Genomic DNA, 24,361 nt, shown 5'->3' with positions numbered 1-24,361 from the left:
CTACACTCGGACTACGAGGCGGAGGGCATGGGTGCTGCGTGAGGTGTTAGAGAAGAGAGGTATTAGAACTTTTCTTGCAGTCCCTGTTAATCAAAGGACGCTTATATATCGTGATGGAGCGTTGTGGTTCTGTGAACTTTCGAACCCTAAGAAAGGACATAGGGTATATGTTTACCTGAACCTCCAATGACAGGAGTAGGTGACTATATGTAAAAAATAAATAAAATACTATGTGTCAGCATTAAACTTGTTTTATTTAACAATCAAGTATCACTCAAATCATCGTTTAGTCTATAATGACCCCACGCTAAAGTATTAATCTTATCGCTAAGTACATATCTCTTATCATCCCTACCACAAAGCGTCTTTTTTCTTTTTAATGTGTGTAAACATCATGCTTATTACTAATAAAATTGTACATATTATCATAAAAAGTAACGCTTAAATGTAGACATTGTTGATAATTATCAAAATTAAGCTTTCTTACTACAGCCGCGTTAATTCCTTTATTTTTTTTGATACATGTTTTTTCTATATCATCATCATCATCACCATCAAGTGTGTAAGCATACATCATCTTTGATCTTAGAGCTACAAATGGTAACACAATTCTACCATTATTTTCATCTTTCATAATACCAAAAACTTTTTTGTTCATTTGCGGCATGTTATATACGTTATCTGTAGAAAAATCGGATAACGTCCCTATCCAGAGGTGTTGCAAAGAGTGATGCAATAAATGAGTCACAACTCGAAGAGTTAATCATCACATGTATGACTCATATTAAGACAAATTCTAAGAACATTATTGAGTTACGACATAAGCTTGAAAAGTTGATTGGAAGAATAACTACCGCAACTTCCGGTGCTGCTGTTGCTGCTGGAGGTAAACCACCACCACCACTACCACCTAAACGTATAGCCCCTTCTGCTGCTGCTGCTGCTGCTAATACTAACGTGAAGAAACCATACAAGAATTGTTTGGAATGGATTAATATGGAGCGTGTTATGGAGTGCATCAATTCGAAACTTAAATACTTGAAAAAGACTGCAGTTACCTTAGAGAATCGTATCAATTTCTTCAATAATTATCTTAAGATACGTCAACCTAGAAGCTTGTATGAAGCCCAGCAAATCATCAATCGACGGATGACGGGTGATGTGATTGATTGTGAAATAAAGTGTTATCTCTTAGATTTTTTATATAATGTCTCTTATTTATAATCAATAAAAGAATTACACAAATAATTACAGGTAATAAATAAGTTACCAGAGTACACAAAAAGTGGAAAATAATTTAAGTTGTAACCTCGTGTGGTTCCCGAGTGCATAGAATAGGGCAAATCCAAAATAATCTATGGATGTCGTAAAAGGCGACTAACAGATTATCCGTGTTGTTTTCGGATCAGAATAAAACACCTCCAAATCTTACAGGATGTCGTAAGAGCCGTTTAATAGTAGATTATTGTCGTGGCCTGGAAGTAGGCAATTGCTGGCTGAGTATGAGTATTAAACGGACGAGCTTGCGAGTCCGTTTAACTAATACGAAGCCAGCAATTGCTATTCCAGCCGAGACTAATATAAAGCTTTTCTCAAAAATGGTGAATAATTCTGAAATAGAACAAACATTCTCTCAAAATATATTATAAAATTTAATTTTATTCCAATATTTTCTTATGCTTTCCCGCCTTTTCCATTAAAAATAAACTGCAGGTGTATTTTTCCACCGAAAACACCACAAGCTATTTTAGACCCAATAGAAAAAGTCCGGAGTTCCAACAAAATATCCGATACCAGCCATTACACTTGGCTGTATACGACTTGTGCCAACATTTCCATGGCCTTTTTAACTTTAAAAAAAAGTGACTGATTGCAGGCGCGCTAATTCATTATTGTCGAGCTAGCGCGCCTGCAATCATTTTAACTTTTTAATTTTTCGCTGACCATAAACTATGCACTTCACCTTCTGATATGTAAAGAATAATGTCAACTTTTACGGACATTTTTGAGAAAAAAGATTTATATCCGTGTAAACTCCGGTTAAAGAATAGATTACTCCACTATTCAATAGATGTCGTATAAGGCGACTAATGAAATAATTAAGTATAAACGTAAGTAAAATTTAATGTTATAATAATTTAAAAATAGAGCACTATAAAAGCTAATTAATTTAAGAAATAATTAAGAAAATAATTAAACAAATATATTAAGGAAAAAAAAAATATATATAAAAAATACATAATTGTGGGCTATGTCCTAAGTTATATATTTTTATATATATAAATATATTTAAAAAAATATATAAATTTATTATAATATATATGTATTGAGAATTTGAATAATTATATTTATAAAAATATATTACTTAGGACATAGCCCACAATTATGTATTTTTTAAAAAAAATTATATAAGGATTAAACTACGATAGGGACCATGTTTGTAAGATTGTCTATCTAACAGAAAAGAAAATTAAGGAAGAGGAAGAATAAATTACAAGTGATTGATCAATGATCAGTAATCAGAAACTACATCACGCACGACGATGATAATTAAAGTGAAATTTAATTATTATTATTAAGTTTTCTTGTTTAAATTGAAGTTTAGTTTATTTGGATAATTACCATGGTGTTTCAATGTTATTATATATTCTTAACGCGTACTGTATACATATCAATTGTGAAAATGTCGCATTGTGAAATAACGTCGCGTTTATGTGGTGACATTGAGGACGCTGCTTTAGTTACGGCATCCAATGAGGCATTGCCTAAAGACGTGGAATAAATATTCCAGCAATTTTTTTTTTTTTTAATCTTTATTTATTATGGAACTTTGATCAAACGCTAATGAACATGTCAGTTCCCAAAGGCCTTAACTATAAAAACACCACAACAACTATAAGATTTACATGAGTAACAACTCGTGCCAAGACGGACTGACATGTCCTCCAAACCATACCATACCATACCATATGATAGGTGGCCATAAAGCACCAGAAACAAAAGCGATGAAAAGGGGGAAGACTTTGGAAAAAAACATTATAAAAAAGTTACAAGAAGATCTGAATGAAAATATTATCGATGCTGGGTTCATGCTGATAGATGGGCTATTTGGGGCATCTCCAGATGGCATCGGTAGAGACTTCGTAGTTGAAGTAAAATGTCCAATGTCTGACAAAACCAAAAAAATACATGAACAATGGACAACTGTCCAATAAATGCATGGGCCAGGTCCAATTAGAAATGTTGGCAGCGGGAAAAAAAACTTGTTGGTTTTGTGTGGCTGACCCAAATTTTGAGACTAATAGAAAAATTGAAAAAACCAAAGTAAGTTTTGATGAAGATTACATTCGCAGCCTAATGGCCGCCGCTGATACATTTTGGAAATGTAATATCTTTCCAATGGTTTTAAATAGTGCACAAACTTAATTGTTGTAAATTAGCAAATAAAAATTTAAGAAAATATATGTTTTTACTCATTGTGGCTCAGTCTGTGCTTGAAAGGTTTAGGTAATTAACTAAATGTAAACAAACTTTTTAGCTGTCAGATTTGGTACATTCAAGGATTTTATATATTTTACTTATCTCATCATCATCCCAGCCTATATACGTCCCACTGCTGGGCACAGGTCTCCTTTCAGAATGGAAGACAACCTAGAGCAAGTGTATCTCAATACAGAAATGTTAATGTTTAGATAGTTTAATGGGGGAAGTTCAATATTTAAGACACCAGTTAACATTGTTTTATTTACTTTTTAGTTAAATACCTATCCAAATCCAAATCAAGTATACAAATAAACTTACGTAGGCGGGATGATAAGTAACTGGCCTTTGCAATTTAAAATTAAAAAAATTAAAAAAAACTATACTATTTTTAAAAGCGTGTCTCTGGCTATCTGCGTTCTAAATTTGAATCGGGTGGTGTGATCTAAATTTGAATCGGGTGGTGTGACAATTTAATCGATTTGTTGTCATTTGAAAATATATTCTGTCGATTGATTTCAAAATGGATAGATTTGAACAACGAGCGGTAATTAAGTTTCTGTTTATGAAGAGGATGAAGGGGACAGAAATTTATGAAGAGTTAAACAATGTGTTGGGTGAATGTGCTCTATCTTATGCCGCGGTAAAAAACTGGGTGGCCGAATTTAAACGCGGCCGTACATGTGTCCAAGATGAAGTCCGCCCCGGACGTCCTAAAAGTGTTACGACTCCAGAAATGGTGACCAAAGTGCATGATTTGGTTTTGGCCGATCGACGATTGAAGTTATCTGAAATAGCTGACACTATAGGTATCTCGAAAGAACGGGTACATCATATCCTAAGTGAAGAATTGCATATGAAGAAGTTATCCGCCCGTTGGGTGCCGCGATTGCTTACGCAAGATCAAAAAAGGATTCGGGAGCAAAACTCGAAAGATTGTTTTAACCGTTTTGAGCGTAATAAAGCTGATTTTTTGCGTCGATTTGTAACAACTGATGAAACATGGGTTCACCATTACACACCAGAATCAAAAATACAATCAAAGCAATGGACCGAATCTGGGTGTTCGGCTCCTAAAAAAGCTATGGCTGTAAAATCAGCGGGGAAGGTGATGGCTTCAGTTTTTTGGGATGCTAGTGGAATTTTGATGATAGATTACCTTCCTAAAGGTCAAACAATTACTGGAGAATATTACGCTAATCTTTTAGATAAACTGCATCAATGCATTCAGGAAAAACGACCAAGTTTAGCGAAAAAAAAAATCATCTTCCATCAAGATAACGCTCGAGTTCACACGTGTGTTAAAGCTATGGCAAAAATCAACGAATTAAAGTTTGATTTGCTGCCACACCCACCTTATTCGCCTGACCTAGCACCATCAGACTTCCATCTGTTCCCTAAGCTGAAAACTTTTTTGGGTGGACAGAAATTTGCCACAAATGATGAAGTTATAGCCGCTGTAGAGGAGTATTTTGCAGGCCTTGAGAAAAGTCATTTTATGGAGGGCATTAACGCTTTAGAACGAAGATGGAATAAATGCATAGAACTACACGGAGACTATGTCGAAAAATAAAATCAGATTTATCACGAAAACATTAGTATTTTTTCATAAGGCTAGTTACTTATCATCCCGCCCTCGTACCTATTACTGCACCCATTTTAACATCTACATTTCTAATTCCTGGTGACTATACAATCTGGCAGTGACATCCTGATAGTCCAGCCAGGATCGTCTCCGCAGGACAGAACCCCTAAATGGTTAATGGTATCAACTTGAAATTTAATTTGGTATGGAAATGTAGTTTGGATGACAATGCAAGTACAGTCAACAAAACGAAGCTTGAAATGAAATTTTTAACAAAAACTTCATCATCATCATTCATCATCATTCCAGCCTATATACGTCCCACTGCAGGGCAGAGGCCTCCTCTCAGAACAAGAGGGCTTTGGCCATAGTTCCCATGCGGGCCCAGTGCGGATTGGGAACTTCACACGCACCATTGAATTGCTTATTCAAAATGAAAATCATTTCACTACAACAATCATAACAGATCTGCTAATCATAGAAAACTACATTACCTTAACAGACAATGCCTATATTTATTCTATACTTATCATGGCAAAGTGGGTTCACGGTTTAAATAAAACAATATAATTTTGTCAATCAGCTTTAATTATCGGGTCCTGCAAATTAATTAAACCACATGCAATTGTTACAATTTCATCTAAATATTTTATATGTTTATGATTCAACACTGCATGAGGTTTCAACATAAGAAACTCTCGTAACTCTTCTTATCACCCTCTCAATGTGCACTCTTAGACTGGCTATTACTTTTGTTTTAATTACTTCTTCTTTTGTTAATTTTTTATTCATTATAACACTTGGTGGGCGAAGAAGTTTTGCAATTTTGGCACTCAACAAAGATTCAATTTCTTTAAAACCTCTGTCGGCCATAAGTACAGCATTCAGAGGAACAATATCAATGAAGCCGCTTTTGCAGGTGATGGCTTTATCTGATATTCTTCCTCCATAACCTTTGGATATGAAGGCAATATAGCCAGCTGGAGTACATGATGATGGACATGCGACATGGGAGCTTGAAGGATGCACTTGCCCATGCCCACGAGGTCAAAGCTGTACGCCAGGACTCAACGAGATCCTGCTTCAGGGTGCGCAAAGTTGCTGCCAGGGTTCCTTTCCCCGTCACTTTACTTAATTCTAAGTCGATTAGTAGGTACTGGTTTTACCATTCATTTATTATTTGAGTGTAAGCACAGGAATACACGTGTGGCTTATTCTGTGTTGATTTCAAGCGTGACAACATCACAAAGTGTTCCGCGATGCTCGGGAACTAATCTACATTGCGGGCAATCCCAGTACTTGTAATAGTTATGATGAAAATTATATACCCAATTAATTGTAACGAAACGAAGTAATTACTAAATCTTAATATCGTATTGTGTGTGTAATTTCAGGTACGACAATGCTGCGCCCTACTTATTGTATAAAGACATCCTTCCTTCAATGCGCAAGTGGAGGCGCAGTACCCAGCCTGCCATACCTTCGACATTGTTGGCGTACAGCAGTGCTGTGCAAGAGCATCCGCAGTACGGGGCTCTCTACATAGGGACGGTGAGCGCGGGCGTGGCCACAGCGGTAAATGCTGGCGAGTGCCTGCCTGTAGGCCAGTACAACCGACATAGCGGACGGTACTTTTAGCACCGTACCAGCTGGCCTGCAGGCCTATTAAATAGCCGAGCACTACCACCCCATCATTGCCCTCATGGAACACCGCAGGACGATTCTGTGCGAGGCGGTGCTGCGTGGCAGTTGGCAGACAAACCGAGGGCGGCAGCCGTGGTCAACGACTACGAGTCGGTGTTGCAGGGGACCATGGAGGCAGTGATAGGAGTACCTACCCAAGGATGTTTTTTCATTTTATACAGGTGTAAATACTTGATTATATTTGTTGTTTGCCGACGTGTATCAACACGTAGACCACCAAAAAAGCTTAATGTAATAAAATACGGCCCAACTTCCTGTTCATAAATTTCAGCCTCTATCAAAATACTCGAACTATGCAGCCTAAAAAAAAGAAAATGTTTTAGAATGTACAAACAACGCTATTTCATATACCCCACAATAGTTGGTAATAAAATTTCAGCTTCACATAAGAACTCAACTTCACGCAATACAGGAATAGAAAAAAAGAGGTTGGAGGGCCTTGTACAAGAATTTGTGTCGCTGCTCACACATTTGTGACATTGGTGACATTTTTACGTCTTAATACGTAGAGACAAATACGAAGTTATCTGATCATCAGGCACTGGTAAAGCGGGCACATCAGGAGCACCTCGCGGTGATAAATTTCAACGGTGGCGCGCAGGAGAGACAATAAAATACACCAGTGGCGCAGGACAGACAATTATATGCTACTATGCAAATTTAACTTTTTGTATTTATACTATTTGAGGTTAGTCTTCATGAAGATGATGCTTTCTGTATTTATGCTTTTTAATTTTATGCTTAAGAAAATATGCGTAACGATGAGTATGCACATCGCTAATTCGGCAAAAAGCAATTATGCGTAACAGTAATATTACAAATAATTTTATGCCATCCAATAGAGAACCGTTACATTATCTTCCAGTTCGTTGTTACCAGCGGAAAAATGATTAAAAAAACTCAGAAAATATCATTATCACAGGTGAACGAAGGCAATCCCCTTCAAAACCCCCATTCGTTAAGAGGTCATGAGGCTCATTCACGTTTCTTCCTTGTTCTTTCAGGAGAAAAAACAAAAAAGAAAGCAGGAGGAACAAGCCAAAATGCTGCAATTAGAGCTACTCGGTCAGAAGGAATCTCAGGAGGAACAATCTAGAATTCTGCAGCAAGAGCTACGGGGTCAGAAGAATGTTCAGGAAGAAAAAGCTAGGATTCTGCAGGAAGAACAAAAGAACCAGTTCAAATTCCTCCGTGAGGAACACGACGCAACCGCAGAATGGAAAAAGGAGATGGCTGAGGTCCAGGATAAAATAGTGGCAGTTGACACCAAAGTCGAAAATCACGAAAAGTGCCACAACGGGTTTAACGAAAAGGTAGAGATCACGAGAATCGTTTCCAGAAGTTGGGAAATTTAAAGTGGCCAACGGCACCACCAGTTTATCGGGTACACAGGAGGTAAATAGTTAAAGGTACAACCATTTGATGGTACCTCTTCATGTGCCGCATACAAGCTCCAATTCGAGTTGGTTGCCGAAACGAATGGCTGGAGCAAGGAGTTTGGCGCTACGGGACGAAGCTCTCGCTGTCTTGAAAACGTTGGGAAAGTATAAGACATACGACCGTCTCCTTGAAGCTTTAGAAGCACGCTTCGGTGACAGTCATCTAGAGCACGTCTACTGTCGTCTACAGAGTTCACCTGAAATATAGAACCCGGGGTCGTAATAAGACATTACGAAAGTGGGCCCTAGAAATACAGAAACTGGTCCGAAAGGCGTACCAATATTCTTCAGCCTCTTTTGTGGATGGAATGCTAGTGCAAACATTCATAGATGGGATTCGAGACTTTGAGGTGAGGGCTGCTGTACGACTGGGTCACCCACCATGGGAGCTTGAAGAATGCGCTTGCTCATGCCCTCGAGGTGGAAGCTGTACGCCAGGACTAAACGAGGTTCTCCTTCAGGGTGCGCGAAGTCGTTGCCAGGAAACAGATTGCGTCACCTCGGGAAACGGGGCCTCGGTGTTACAACTGCGGGGAACGAGGAAACATGCAATTTGGCTGCCCGAAAAGATATTGGAGGCGAGACTTTTGGTAAAGAGCATGCGGTAAAGTCCTGACGTTTAAGGCACGTCACTGCGATTCCGCACCATTTACCTATTTTAAGCAGCGGTGTGGAAAGCATGCAACAAAAAAAATTATTAAATATAAAATATTTTAATATATAAAATTAATAATGATCAAACTTCAGTTAATACTGGGAAGCTCTAGCGTTTTGGAAATCTTACTTTTCATTTCAGTAATTGGTAACTGATGCTGGAAGTTTCAAGGGGAATGCGCCCATAATTTCAACGCATGTAATTTTCTGTTTAAGAGGTGTTTAAGAGAGGAGAGTGTTTAAGAGGTTTCGACTCTTCCAGTCGGGTAAAAGTTGGTAGGAGAATGAAGAAGGAGAGCATGCCGGAGTGAAGTCCTAGGTCCAACCCGTCGATTGGTAACTTGTACGGAGCTTTACTACAGGTCAGATCCAACCTATTTAAGTGTGGTGTCCCTATAAACTAAGTCTAGGCTGCTGTGTGTTCTTTCATGGAAGAGACTATTGTGGTATGATTTTCTCACAAAATTACTTAGTTCCGGTAGGAAGTGAGTTTAAGCCAAACTTAGAACCCTTTAACGACCTCTACCGTTATGGTATTATGTTAAGATTACACCTAAGAATCATAGCTTTGGATATCTTGAAATAATAAACGTATTTCAACCAGAACTTGGGTGTTATTTTGTTTTCCGAAATTTTTGTCACCGCCACTACTGAGCAAACCGGCACCTCTTGGCTCCAAGAGTATTTTAAAGGTGACAGCTGATATTGATAATATGTGATGGATTTATACAGGTTTGTACTTTGTTTATCCTGTGCATCGCATAACGGTTTCTTTTTCTATATTATATATTTTATTATATTTTGAAAAACAAAAAAAAAACTGTCGAGCCAGAGCCGAAGCTCTGGAGGCCACTGTGTGAGTATATGTAATTATACAAATAATCTACAGCTAAAACAGTTTATACAATTATAATTAGAACGTTAAGCAGAATTAAAAGAGGGTTCAATTAACCAAGGCGAGTGGGATACGTCAGGAAAAAACGCCTCCGTCAATCAACTGTGTCAGTCAAACTTGGATGACTTAGATATGTCAGCTGTCCGGAATAACATCAATTAATTTTATTGTGTCAAAAAGCAAGTTCCTACTCTAAGGACATTATTATGCCGAACTGAAAGAATCTATAGCATTCACAGGATGTTGTGAAAGTCGTCAGGAAAATATTACAACAGAATGGTTTTCAGTTTAAAAGAAATAAAGAAGAGCGTTTTATTCTCATGAAAAAAATATTGAAATATCCGGATAGAGACCAAAGTATCTTAGAACTATACATAAAAAACGACAGTTCCGATCCATATAAATATAAATGCTAGCCAGAGGTGGCAATTAAGGTCAAATTTGCCTAATCTGATAGCGTATTAGCTATCAACATTTTTTAATTCGGCGTTGGTTTTAGGGACACTGATTATCAAAGCTATGACATCTGTGAATTACAAACTGGCTAATTATATCAGTTAGTGGTTCACGTTCACAAGCGTACAAAAACTGTGGCTCCTAACTCTGATCTGATACAAATATTCATAAATTCATATCAAACTTCATTTTGGTACTTAAACAAGTCCTCGAAAACAAGAGACACAAATTTATTGTGCAAAAAAAAATTAATGGATAATATCACCTTAAATGAAATTAAAGTGTAGTGCAAGCTGTGCCACACACATACTACTATTTGTAATGATAGTGGTCAATTACATTGCGCGCCCTGTAATAGGACCTTTAAGACTAAGTTTGGCTTTGCCAGCCATATTCGGGCACATAATAGACAATTCTAAGGGTTCGCCTTTGTCGGACACGACATGGAGGACATCATCATTATCATCATCATCACTATTTGTAACCCATATATGGGTAAGAATGGGCTAAATCATAGTTGCATGTGGTAAGGTTCTTTAATTACTAAGACGTCTGAATAACCCTTTTAAAGGGACTGGCCAGCTCTATTAAAGAAATCCTCTTTTCTGACCTAAAAGTCGTAACTTGAAACGTATCGTAGAAGGGCTGTCACTTGGTTCGATGATCTCATCGATGAGGTTATTATTTGAAACAATAATGTTAAGTTTATCCCATTAAATGCAAGTTAACAGGAATGTTAGGGACAAGCAAACAAACAGGCCGACATTATCACACAGTTATGTGTGTGTGTTCGTGGAAGAAATGGAGTGAAAGCGTGGTATTTATGTGAATGTAAATCGTGAGAGTTGAGACCCACTCATCATTTCTTGAAGTAAATATCTAGAGGTAAGGCCTATTTAACTAGGTAGAAAGTGTGACTACCTCAGGTTAACAATCACCCCCGCCCGAGTCGCAAATGAACATTCAGTGCGAGCACCACGAAAATCAGAAGCTACGAGTACGCGGTCAAAATATTCCAAAAAATAAAGTGTAGTGCAAATTGGTCGTGTGAGGTACAGCCGTAGCCGGTTAGTTACGGGTAACATGTGGGTGAATGTCTTTTTCGAAAATCTAACAATCCCGCGCCCTGTAGTGACGCTTTCTGTGTGAGAAGATTTGCCTTTAGTTTCAGCGCCTCTGCCATCCAAGAATAATGTACAACGTATCAATTTTTGTAGAGCTCACACTGGAGAATTTCACACACAGAAACTGGACACAAGCCTTATAACTTTAACACTAGACTCGGCGAGTTCCAGAGTTTTTATTCTTCGAGTTTCTTGCCGGTTTCTTCTCAACAGAGGTTCTTTCAGAACTGAAGCTTTCTGTCTGACCCTCATATCGTAAGTGTTATCTGGAATCTTGATGTGAAAACCCCCATTTCGTAAGTGCTATCTGCAAACTTATTGTGAAAAAAATACAAATTTATAAGTATTCTGCGGACAGACGAATCCAAATTTACAAGGGAAGGAATTCTTAATCTGCAGAACTGCACACTGGTCGAGGTTTGCAGTGGAGATATGATATCAATGTTTGAGCAGGAATCATTGGAGATCGAGTTATTGGACCCCACTTCCTACATAATAATCTTAACGGTAATAACTACCTCAAGTTTTTGGAAAATGACCTACCTGAGTTGCTTGCTGAGGTATTACTTTACAATGAAGATAGGCGTATAATCTTCCAGCAAGATTGTTGTCCTGCCCACTGGAGGTTAACAGTTATAGGGACGACCTTGACAACGCTTTCCCGAATTCGTGGATTGGAAGAGATGGTCCTATCCCATGGCCGCCACATTCCCCAGATCTAACCCCATATTGCATCTGGGGACGGGCAAAAGAACCGGTTTAAGCAACGGAAGTTCAATCAGGGAAAGTATTCCAATGTAGGTATACAGGCAGCATTCGTCGTTCAGAATTTAATAACGCGTTAATGAAAGAATTAATGGCATAATTTTTGACCTTGGTTGACTTGAACGGGGCTGATGCCCAATCATTGTTTGATGCATTATCCACGTCTTTAACTAATTCTAACCTTAATATTAAAGATGCTATTGGTTTTGGGGCTGACACTACTAACGTTATGTTTGGAGAACATGGTGGTATCATTGCAAACATAAGGCACGTCAATCCCCACTGCATGTTCATTAAGTGTGTGTGTCATTCCACTGCATTGTGTGTATCTCACGCTAGTAAAAACACCATACCACGAGCTATTAACCAAATGATACAAAGGTTTACGGATATTTTTCCCATAGCAGTAAAAGACAAAGGGAGTTTGTTGAATATCAAGATTTTATTGGTACTGAAAAGAATAAAATATTAAGACATTATGAAATTCGTTGGCTTTGGATGCCCTAAAACTTTTTTTTCAGTCGCAGTTTTTGGAAGACAGTAATATTTCATCAGAGTTCTTGTTTAACAGTTTGAATGACAAGATACACAAACTTTATTTTTATGCATTGGATTATATATTGCAGTCAGTCAAACTAAACATTATATTTCAAGGAGATTATACAACAGTCCACACAGCATTCAAAGACATTTCTGAAGTGTGAGTGTGCCTATTGAGTTGTTATATCAAGGGAAATTATTTAAAAACCGCAGACCCACTTGCAATTGACCCAAAATCTACCGTAAACTTTTTGCCTCTAAAAGATATGTATTTGGGTGTTAACGTGAGTACTGAAATCGATCGCTTATCCACAGACGTGAGTCTGAAACCTGGAATCGAGACGTTCCTTCAACGAATCCAATCATTTTTAACTCAACTATGTAGTCAATTGAAAACACGTCTGCCACTTACTAACATTTTCAAAGATTTACAGTGTTTGGATCCACAACATGTCGTATACAAAGAATTTACGTCAATTTTAAGCGTTGCGAAGTCATTTCCCAACATTGTAGACGGAGACAATATTCAAACAGTTGATGAAGAACTCCGACAGATGAAGTTTGACAAAAGTGTAAGCTATTTGTTAGAAGCAGGCGGAAGTGGAAGCAGCGCCGGTACAATTTTGAGCGTGGACAAGTTTTGGGGAGCGGTTGGAAAAATCAGGGACGCAAATGGGGCTACAAAATATCCAAATATTGCAAACTTTGCAAAAACTCTCTTATGTTTGCCGATGTCAAATGCGTCGTGCGAAAGGATATTTTCTCAAGTCAATCTGAATAAAACAAAAATAAGGAACAGTTTTTGAATAAACATGTCTCGGCAATAATTACTACAAAAGAGGGAATAAAGGAACACGGAGACTGCGTACTCTACAAATAGAGTCTATCTGAGAGTCTATGCGTAGCGTATGGATAAATGTACACAATTTGATTTAAACGAAATAAACAAGGACACGATAACTTGTCCAATACCAGACACATTAATACCACCACCACCACAACCAACTGAAGACGACACAAAAACACCACCAATAAAGAATGAAAAAGACATTGAAAATGTAGAAATAATTGAACCGATAGAAGAATTCGTAGAAGATGACAATACAAGATATCGTGGTGAAATACCAAAAGACTGGAATTGGAATATGAATGAAAAAGAAAATCGCGAATATATAGCAACATAATTAATTGTCGATTCAAACGAAGTAAAAGAATTTTCGACTGGGAATACATAAACAATGTTAAAAAAAAAAAAAAATATAAATTCTGAAGGAAACAAATACACTATACAATTGGTGCATACAAAACAAAATGGTGAATCATATGTACATACCGATTATGGTACTTATGATGCCGAAGTGGGTCCAATTATAACATTTGAATTGACTAGATATAAATACGGACAATACCAATATTGACGCACACAGCTAGGTTATATCCAATAACAGAAGATCGCGTATTAGTATGTTATTGGACACCAAAATACATTGAAATATTAATAATTCAATTCACATTTTAGAAAGAAGACAATTGACAATACAAATTGACACACCAGAATCGACAATAAAAACAATACAAAAATTAGACAAACTTGTAAAAAAAAGACAAGAGCATAAATTATTTTAAAATTGAAGACCACAACATTTACTTGCCGATGATATCCTTTATACGAGGGTTGTTTGATAAGTACCCGTTTTCTAAATATATTAATATCACTGGCCGAAAATAAGTATACCACCTTTTTAAGCCATTTTTCAAAGGAGGGAAAATTTTAAAAAATGGCATTCTTTTTTTTTTTTTTCTCATTTGACAGCGATTTAGTGAAAGCGTGAACTTAAAATTGTTAAAATGGAGAAAGAACAGTATCGGTCTGTAATTAGATTCTTGTTTTTGGAAGGAAAAACATGTGATGAAATAAAAGTAAGAATGCAAGCGGTTTACCATGAATGTGCTCCTTCTATGACAACCGTCAGATATTGGTATAACGAGTTTAAGCGGGGGAGAACAACCGTCTTTGATGAGGATCGCCCAGGCTGTGGCGCCGATGAGGACACGGCGCAGCACACTCTCGAGGTATGTACCGCCTGGGCCCAGCGGCGCCGCACCCTGATGGCGGCGGGTGGCCTGTGACCTCTCGCTGGTGGCGAGCTCTTGGGAGGCCGTCGCCTCCTTTTGCGAAGAAATCATTTCGCAGAAGGAGGAGAAGGAGCGAGAGCGCGAGAACGATCCCCTTGCGCACCCGCTCCGGCGCAGACGGTTGGGAAGAAGGCGACGACAATTCGCCGCCATTCTTCCCTAGTGGAGTCGGCTAGTGGGGGATAGGGGCTCCCTTTCTAGCCAGAACGACCCACAAGGGTAAGGGGGGAATCGAGTATTCCTGATCCCCCCTTACGGAGAGGAGGACCCGGTTAGACCAGGCCGGCCAGAGGGTGTCGTGGTGTCTCCCAGTGCTCCCATGGCATCCGCATAATTGGCTGGTGAGGGAATACCGGTGGGTTTTTAATGGGTAGGCCTCTCAATTGGGAAGGAAGGAAGGAAGGGTAGAGGAGAGTCCCATACACCCCCTGCATCGTCCCCACGGCGCAGGGATAGTGCGTAACGCATTTTCCCACCGAAAAAAAAAAAAAAAAAAAGGTTCTCGGGCGGCACAGCGGGCGAGGGTGAGGAATCCCGGACCCGCATTGCACGTGACGTCCTGGCCGAGGGCCCCTAAAATCCTAGGGGCGCAGCGCCCCAACACCATCTTGGGGCCCAGAGAGGGAGCCCATCCCGGGCTGGCCTGCGGCGTCGCGGTGAAATGTTCGCGATCCCGTGGCGTCCGCATAAGGGCCGAGAGGGTAAGGTCGTGTTGTTTTTAGTCGGTATGCCCGCTCTTGGGGGAGAGCCCGACAGACCCCACCCGCTGCCTCGAGCGGGGGACATGCATAAGGCGCATTTTCAGAACGTTAAAAAAAAAAGGTTAGGTTAGGTTGTGATACATTAGGTTGGAATAACTTAGGTTCGATTAGGTTAGGTTATGTTGGGTTTGGAGAGAGATCTCACGCCAAACTCTCTTCCGAAAATGGCTGGAGGCTCTGGAGCGGCCGAGCGCCAGCCACTGGACCATATCGGGAGTCCGGCCCGTCTTGGAAAGATGGGTCGAAAGAACATGGGGTGTTCTTCCTTCCACCTAGCGCAGGTACTGTCGGGGCATGGCTGCTTCAGCAAGTACCTGTGCAAGATCGCAAGGAGGGAGACAACACCAATGTGCCACCACTGCGGCGGGGCGGAAGACACCGCGCAGCACACGCTGCAGATGTGTCCCGCCTTTGACGGGCAAAGGGAAAGCCTCAAGGCAGTGATAGGGAATGACCTCTCGCTGCCGGCCGTCGTTAAATCCATGACCGACAGCGAGGTCGTGGATTGCCATGGCCTCCTTTTGCGAGGTGATGGCTACGAAAGAAGGGGCGGAGCGTGAGCGAGAAGAGGACCCAACCTCTCAGCCCATGCGCCGCAGGCGAGTTGGGCGACGGCGGTTGAAGTTCAACCGCGCAATCCCGCCCTGATAGGGACTGCGGGGGACGGGCACGGGGAATCCCATCCTCCGCCGATAACGTCCCCGAGCTGGTAGGCGCGCCAAGTGTTCCGGCGTGCTTACAGCGGTGGAGTGGTGGACTTAAAGTCCACCTGAGATGAGTCCATTACTGGACAACCGTCGCGCTGCCGGGCCATGGATGCGCACAGTTCCCACAGCCCGGCTGCGAAACGATGGCGAAGAGGAACACCCTGGGGTTTTAGTGGGTACACCGCCCCCTTCTGGGGCAGGATTCCCACAGGTCTCCCCGGGCCGGTGATATCCTTAAAGGATTTCCCCAGGAAAAAAAAAAGGTTATGTTGGGTTCGGTTGGGATAGGTCAAGGTGCGCCAGGCTGCGATGGTGACGACGAAGATGACTACCAAGATTTCGATATTTCACATGTCATTTCGACGAAAAAACATTCAAATCTAGCCAACATAGCCGTCCGCACGTGTGGCGTGTGAACACGAACCCAGAACAAAGTCTCAAACCACGAATCCGGTCGTTTGACGGTAAAGATATGACCCTGGAAGAGTGCGGTTGGCCCCGGGGAGCTTGTTTATTTACCATAGAGGGCCGATGGAGCTAACTATCGTCAGGTGCTGCAGCAGACAATGTTGCCTACGGCGAGACTTGTGTATCTGGAGAACGAAGTTCCCGAATTAGTGTTTATACAAGATCATTGCCCTTTACAGTAGTGTCACCTAGGCATGGGGCGTTACGTGATTTGAGCGAAACGAAACATGTGACAAGAATCACGTCACTGGTTACTAAAACCAGTGATTTTAGTAACCAGATTCTTTTATTGTACGTACGCGATGCGGTGACGTGTTTTGTGACTGTCACTGTAACTGAGTATTTAACGTAATTAGTAATAAGCTATTGAGCTATGACGTTATTTATCACAAGCATGATTTTTGGCTGTAGTCATATCAATTACTTCATGATGAGACTAATTTAAACTTTACGTTCTATAACTGTAAATGATACTTTGTAATATTTATTAATTAATATGGTTGTAACACCCGAAATCTGGTATTACGGTTTTTAGATGCGTTCTTCGGGCAAATGGGTGATTGGTACTGACCTGCCGTATGAAGACGTATCCCTAGCTCATGATTTGAGTACCTTTTTGATTCTATTTGTCTTCCAAAAGGCATGGTAAGCGGGATAAACATTGCAGTCACTGATACACTTCGTATATGTGATTTTTACACTGCAATAGACCAACTGCTGGCGGCTTATCATATCACGACGATCCTTTCCTTCTGTAGAACACTACGAAGTTCACATTTAGCTCGTAAAACAATACAAAACCTTTTATTTTCCATCGTAAACAACCTCATAGGATGATCTTTCGCCGGGAATGTCGAACTGCCAAACTGACAACTTCGCTGACGTTTGACAGGTCGATAAAGATGGTGCTACACGATATTGATTGCCGATTTTTGATCTTTAGTTTACAATTCTAGGTTTCCGGCTGCTGTTTAGTTGCTGATTCATGTTGTATTGACATCCTGCGATGCGCTGCCATTCTTTTGGGAGCAAATAAACACTTTTCTTTCTTCTTCTTTTTGTTACGACTCGATATTACGCGACCGAGTGAAATGTCTTTTTGAGGTTGGTAACACGGCGATGTCTTTTTGAGGCGATCGGATTCTACCGGCCATTTTGGCAGGATGACCGGCAGATATTACAACGGGAGCGGCGTCTACATGCTTTTGTGGTTCTAAAGTGGAATTCATGAGTGCTTTTCGACATCCACGTTATATTTGAGCCTAGTGGTAGCTCCATCCGCCGCCACCGTGCTGGATCGTGAGTACTAACAAGTGGATTCTCTAAACTTTGACCGGCGCGCTTGTCGATGAGACGCCAAGTTGATACGTAAATTATTTTGTTTCAGATTCCTCATGATGATTCCCTGACCCTCTTTTAAACTAATAAAACACAGCGGACCCGTGTCTAAAGGCCGTCTAGATTAAATACTACGTCGTAACGCAAATGGTAAGTCTTACATAGACGCGCTGTTGGGAGGGCGTCATATAGATGTTGTACTAAGAGATCGTACTTATTTCAGATCATCCAGCGCTCAACTCTAACTCAAACACAGCGGGCCCGTGTCTAAAGGTCGTCTATATTATATACTGCGTCGTAACGCAAATGGTAAGTTTTACATAAACGCGCTGTGAAGAGGGCGTCGTTTAACTGGTGTACTAAGACATGTACTTATTTCAGATCGTCCTGCGATCTACTCAAACACAGTGGACCCGTGTCTAAAGGCCGTCTATATTATATACTGCGTCGTAGCGCATATGATCGTTAGACGCACAACTCCAACACCGCGGCCTGTGTCTAAAGTCTAACCTCTTCTAGTAACCTACCCTTATGGTGAGTGTCTTGAACATTTTAGCTTGACGCTTCGGGTTCAAATAGTGTTGTTAAACATTTGCACTAAAGTGAGTTTTTCTTCATTTTAGGGTGTCAAGTACGGGGCAAGGAGTGTTGTGTGTCTCGTGGTCATCGTCTAGCGAGGGGCGAGCAAGCGGCCGTCGATCTCCGAGGACGGGCTGTGCACGTGATGTTACTCATTGCTTAAACCTTCTTTATTTAAATTCTTGTTTGGGGAACCGATCCTTACACCCTATAATTTAAAACCAAGCGCCTCTTTTGATGAAACCACGTAGATAGGAGTTTAACTTGCAACTGCAAGCGTGTCCTCATGTTACTACTCTAATTTTAAATAACTACTCTCGACCTGAAACTAGACCATTTAGGTCTTACATTGTTAATAAATGTGTGTAACCTGATTGGGTATATTTGAGTATCCAAATATAGGTAATTAATTTACTACTCTAATTTTAAATAAGTTAAATAAGCTTTACTTAAGGCTATTACTGTTAAGAAAGGTGCATAACCCTATTGGTTATCCAGGGATGAGTATTTGACTTGCTACTCTAATTTTAAATCCCTGATTAGACCTCATTTAGGTCTTAAACTTGTTTTCAACGGATGAATACACGACCATGAGACGAGACTTCCTTGTTTAATTTAACCAGTCCTGTTTGTGGTGCGGCCAATCTTTCTACGGCGCCCAAGGTTCTTTCGGCCGTGCCCTCAAGCCAGCCGATCGCACGACCCTACTTCATGCCGCGCTAGCCGGAGCGGCCCTGGGTTTTGGGGTATCCTCGTGACGGACCCCAGGGTGAAATCTCAAATACAAATAAAAAAAAAATAAGACCAAAATATTCTCCGTTACATGGTAGGATTCTTCCTTCAACCTAATTTATACCTTACTGCAATACAAATAATATTTAAATTCATGTAAGGCGCCAACCAAACAGCGGTAAGGGAAAGCGGCTATAATTTTTACTCCATTCCATGCTGTTCCCTGCGTTACGTTTATAATGTTGAAACGCAAATCGCATCACCACAAACAAAGTAGCTCGTTATAAAAATCACTACTTGTCGCTTGAGTAAAACGTGAAACCATGCCATTCGTTTCGTTCCGTTCGTGACGTCTATGAAGTTGAAACGAAACTCGCATAACCACAAAGAAAGCTCGTTACAAAAATCACCACTTTGTCGCTTGACGTGAAACAGAGATTCGGTGACTAGTTCCGTCACTGGTTACTGTAACCGGTGACGTTAAATAATGTCCACCTCTAGTGTCACCTAGCGGAGCAAAACTAATCCATAATTTAATTTAGTTTAGTACCACCTATCATAGCTAGTAGGTACTTAAATTGTTACTGACGCATTATTTTGACAAAGACAATTTTTACTTACGTTCAATGCAACCGCAACCGTAGAAGAGTAAATTGTAATTTATCTTATTATTTACAAAATCCGGTCAACACGTGGCCTAGTCTATTGTGGGACTATGTGATGGGAGTTGGAATCCCTCTAAGTTTATAATTTAAAAAACGCAGTCGGTGATAGAACATACACTTGTTAGCAAATTGGCGTTAGGAATCTTGTCGTTGCCTTTTTCTAACGCAATTGTAGAAAGAGCATTTTCCCAAGTATCTATTATAAAAGACAAACTTCGAAATAGATTTGCCATCCACACTGCGGAAATCATTTTACGTATAAAATATTACATTGGTGGAAGACTGTGTTAATAAACCAAGTTTAAAGATGCTGACGAGATTTAACTCGGAAAAAATGTATGGAACTGCAGATGATGTGTGTGAAGATGTTGATCCAGTAATGTAAGCTATTGCAGAAATTAGGTAAAATAAATAAAAATCATTTTTCATTAATTAATAAACTTTTTCTACTGATGGGTTTTTTTTTCTTAAAAACTTGAGTCTTGGAGAGATTTCGGGAATGATATTCGGGCATGACCTAACTATGTTTAATACCGGACAAGAGACAGCAAATAGAGATGATAAAATGATGTTCTTTAGTTTTTATTACCAAAAAACAGCATTTTTTATTTAAAACATGTTCCTATGTGAACATGCTTTAAACCCTAACCAAGACCAGCATAACTTCCAAATTCATATAAAACTACTCAAGACAGAAATACATCCTGTTTCATTTTTAAACTCTACCTAGACTAGCAGCTCAAATAAAAAAACATCCATCTAACACATTCAGGTGCAATAAGTACAAATGCAACAAAAAAATTAACAAATGCAGGTTTCAAAGAGAAAAATGCTTATAAGAACGAAAAACCTTTAAGGTAGAAGTATACTGCGAAAATAGCAGCTGTGGACGAATTATGAAGCGAAAGCAGCATTGTACAAATATCAATATTTGAGAAATTTTTCAAACCAGGTTAGCCTCTTTCAATTCATTGTATTTCACCATCACACTCCTTAAAAAAAAGGGCAATTGACAACATAAGAAACAGATACCAGAAAGGTATTCTTAAAGAAACTCAAGCAGACACTATACAGGTCTAATATCGCCTAAATTGTTTTTTGAACCTTTCATAATGATAGTCATCAGAAGCACGATCTCCTTTAGCTTTTTTAACTATTTTATCAACACTTTCATCTATAGCATTAGGAGCAGTCTTAGGAGCCTCGGTTTTTTCTACCTTGCGCTTTTTGGAATCATCTATATTAAACCTATTGTGTTGTACAAAATTGACAGCCATGTTTGTCGGAACAAATTGTGACGGCCCATCTTTTTTATTTCTTCTCTCCCAGAGGAGTTTCATTTTGGCTTCTTCTGTTGCTTCAATGTTTTTGATTTTAGCATCTATGCCCAAATCAACTTCAGGAATACCACTGAGCATTTGGTTGGATAACATTTCTTCAGATCTATGTGCTGAGGAAACTCTGAGATGCTCAGGTAAAGAAAGTAAGGCAGCTTCTTCAGGAGAAAGGTACTTTAAGGAGTCATTATGTTCTGAATCCTTATTGTCATCATTGTGACCCTCTGAAACAGAAGATAATTATTTATAATGTAAGAAAGAACCTCTTTATTGTGTAAACACTACATGATAAACAGTTCAGACCAACAATACATTAACAAAATTTATATGGTAAACAATGACCAACTTTAGTTATTGCTACAGTGATGTCTTCCAGGCAACCTTAATTATAATTAGGGTTAGGATTCTTGTGGTATTCATTCATTCAATCAGAAAAAAATCATCAGAATCACAACAACTCCACCGCTCTTTGTTTACTCCATTGCCACCAAACATCCCAACTCTAATCCATACTAATATTATAAATGAGAAAGTGTGTATGTTTGCATGTTTGTCCGTCTTTCATGTTGAAACGGAGCGACAGAACAACATTATTTTTGGCATAGAGATAGTTTATGAGCCAGAGAGTAACACAGGCTACTTTTTATCCTGGAAATATAATATTATTTCAACTGCTATAGCTATTGACAGCGATTTTTATATACATAACTGGATAGTTCTACAAGTGTTTCAACCGCTATCAGTCTTCTGTTGTTTATACTGAAGAAATGAGTCAGGTAGAATGGAAGGATTTTATAAACTATAAGTACGGTGTGCATGCGGTACAATTATGTATGTATGTATGTAAATTATTTATTGTAAAAAATAAGTAAATTGACAAACAATTAGATATATGTACAAAGGCGAACTATTAGCACAATTAGCATTCATTCTTTATTTTTTTGCTTACAGTATATCATTTCTTCAATAAATGCGACAGGGGATTGATAGTGGTTGAAATGCTTGTAGAACTACCCAACTATAGACCATGATGTAGTAAGATCATCATGCCACTACTGGGTCAGAGCATAGCAAAAGGGGCCCAATTTTAGGACTTGGAAAATTTATAAGCAAATTTTTTGTTTTGGATTTTTGTTAGTTTTTTTGTTAAAACTAAAGAAACATTAAAATAAACATCTTTTATTGATAGAAGTTTTTTTTATAAACTTGATCATTTATAGGTAAATGAGCAAAAACATAGGTAAGGTCCGAACTCTGAACTTCAGATTGCTCTAGTTCCTAAACGGCCAAGTTTATAAAAAAACTTCTATCAATAAAAGATGCTTATTTTAATGTTTTCTTTAGTTTTAACAAACTAACAAAAGAAAGTCCTAAAATCGGGCCCCTTTTGCTATACCCCAACCATTACTTGGCATGAAGTGTTAACATGAACTACTTACTTAATGAGAATTATATTGTTGAAAATACTTTCAAGTTTGCATTAACAAAGAATCACAGTATAAACCACATGGCATTTTATTGGCCTTATTCAATAATCAGACCAGTGCTGCCATCAAATAGATAAAATAACGGCATTATAAACATAAAAAAGAATCAAATCTTACCTTTTCTTTTTGCTAGCTGCTCCTCAATATATTTCATCATCTCTTCATCTTCATCTCGCTTATTTGTTTCCGCCGAAAACTGAGTTCCAATGCCAGTGTCGTAGGCATCATCGACCTGCTTCATTTTACCACTTTTCAGAGCCTGCATATTCACCATACCTCCCGCTTTCACTTTGAAAGGATCCTTGCATGTTATTTCTTCCTCTATTGTCATTTTTTGGCCTGTCGCGAGAGAAATCACGCTTACCCCGTTTGGCCGTTCTCGAAGCTTCTGTAGTTCCTTTGCCTCTTCTAGTTTAGCCAGAATTTGTTCTTCGTCTTCCGATTCATCATCTTCAACTTTAATGCGCTGACGTAGGCTCCTCTTCTTGATCGGTTTGAATTTTATTTCCGAAGATTCTGATTGTGACTCCATGACGCTTATTATTATTAAGCCCACGGCTTGATTGGAGACAATTACAACATAACTAAAACTAACACTGCGATAAGATTATCTGCCTGTTGTATGAAAATCTATTCAAATAATGAATCCAGTAGTATTTTAATTAGCTGCCTTTACGTTGCTAAAAATAATTCGATAGACGCCAACAGCAACGCAAAAGGAACAGATGGACTTGATTGAATGAATGAATGAACCAATCCAAACCAGCCCAGCCCAAACAGAGGGGGCACACTTAAAATGTCCCCTGTTTCCCAAGACGACAGCGCCTCTGGTGTCTGGATGATGAAACACAATCGTCATATCATAAATGTGTTAAAATTAAACGTGGACTTGGAGAAGTTATCTCTCCAACTGTCTGGCTTTCGCGTAAGTTGATGCGTTTTTCGAGATTTCTCCCAGTTTTTTGCTGATTTTGTTGCATAACATAATGTCTGAACCAAAACCTGTGTAGCAATCAGTAGCAACAATAAACAAAACCAAACCACCCAAACCACAGACGAGCGAGGCACAGAGTACTTTGCCAATGGGGGCTATCGCGTGTGAATTGACCACTAGAGGCGCTAGTGTAGCGTGAGGTCTCCGAAATGTCAAATCTCATAGTTTTTGGGTGAGCTACGCGGGTTTATCTATAATTAGAATAATTTTGAGAATATTTTGAAATATCTGAAATTAATTGTGGCAAATATGCGTTCCGGGGCAATGAATGTCTGTGTTTTGAGACAGTTTTGACTTTCGGAAACTTTTGTCCTCCCTATTTTCCGAACAAAACGGGGACTATGCAACACTGTGGCATGCTCGATATTTTTATGGTACGGTTTTAAGGTGTATTAAATATGATTTTAATCTAAACTTTGTTGTCACGCCCGCAATAACAGACTTTGAAAGCCACACTTAAAAACATCACGCAACAGTGCGCCATCTAGTGAGACAAAAAACGATAGCCCTCACAG

The 24,361-nt window shown here is 39.3% G+C and overlaps 2 protein-coding genes across 3 annotated transcripts; one reads left to right on the top strand and one right to left on the bottom strand.

Moving 5' to 3' along the window:
* The first annotated feature begins 2,640 nt into the window (after window positions 1-2,640).
* On the top strand, window positions 2,641-19,232 carry LOC141435744 (uncharacterized). Of its 2 annotated transcripts, XR_012452218.1 has the most exons (5): window positions 2,641-18,013; window positions 18,102-18,202; window positions 18,276-18,361; window positions 18,434-18,586; window positions 18,676-19,232. XR_012452218.1 is itself a non-coding variant. In XM_074098524.1 (4 exons), the coding sequence occupies exon 1, from the start codon at window positions 15,659-15,661 to the stop codon at window positions 16,097-16,099; it is 441 nt and encodes a 146-aa protein (XP_073954625.1). In that variant the 5' UTR covers window positions 2,641-15,658; the 3' UTR covers window positions 16,100-18,202; window positions 18,276-18,361; window positions 18,434-18,586; window positions 18,676-19,232. The 2 variants fall into 2 exon arrangements, 1 of the variants encoding a protein (XP_073954625.1); XM_074098524.1 differs by having other exon boundaries at window positions 2,641-18,202.
* A 1,749-nt stretch (window positions 19,233-20,981) lies between these two features.
* Window positions 20,982-23,951, bottom strand: LOC141435743 (splicing factor C9orf78). Its single transcript, XM_074098523.1, has 2 exons — window positions 22,970-23,951; window positions 20,982-21,589 (listed from the first exon to the last, which is right to left on the bottom strand). Exons 1-2 carry the CDS (start codon window positions 23,382-23,384, stop codon window positions 21,105-21,107), a joined length of 900 nt encoding a protein of 299 aa, XP_073954624.1. The 5' UTR covers window positions 23,385-23,951; the 3' UTR covers window positions 20,982-21,104.
* Window positions 23,952-24,361: the final 410 nt, after the last annotated feature.

Source organism: Choristoneura fumiferana, chromosome 15 (assembly GCF_025370935.1).
Source record: "Choristoneura fumiferana chromosome 15, NRCan_CFum_1, whole genome shotgun sequence".
Classification (NCBI taxonomy): Eukaryota; Metazoa; Arthropoda; class Insecta; order Lepidoptera; family Tortricidae; genus Choristoneura; species Choristoneura fumiferana.
The sequence above is the reverse complement of the archived record's forward strand: the minus strand, read 5'-3'. Positions and strand labels throughout refer to the sequence as shown.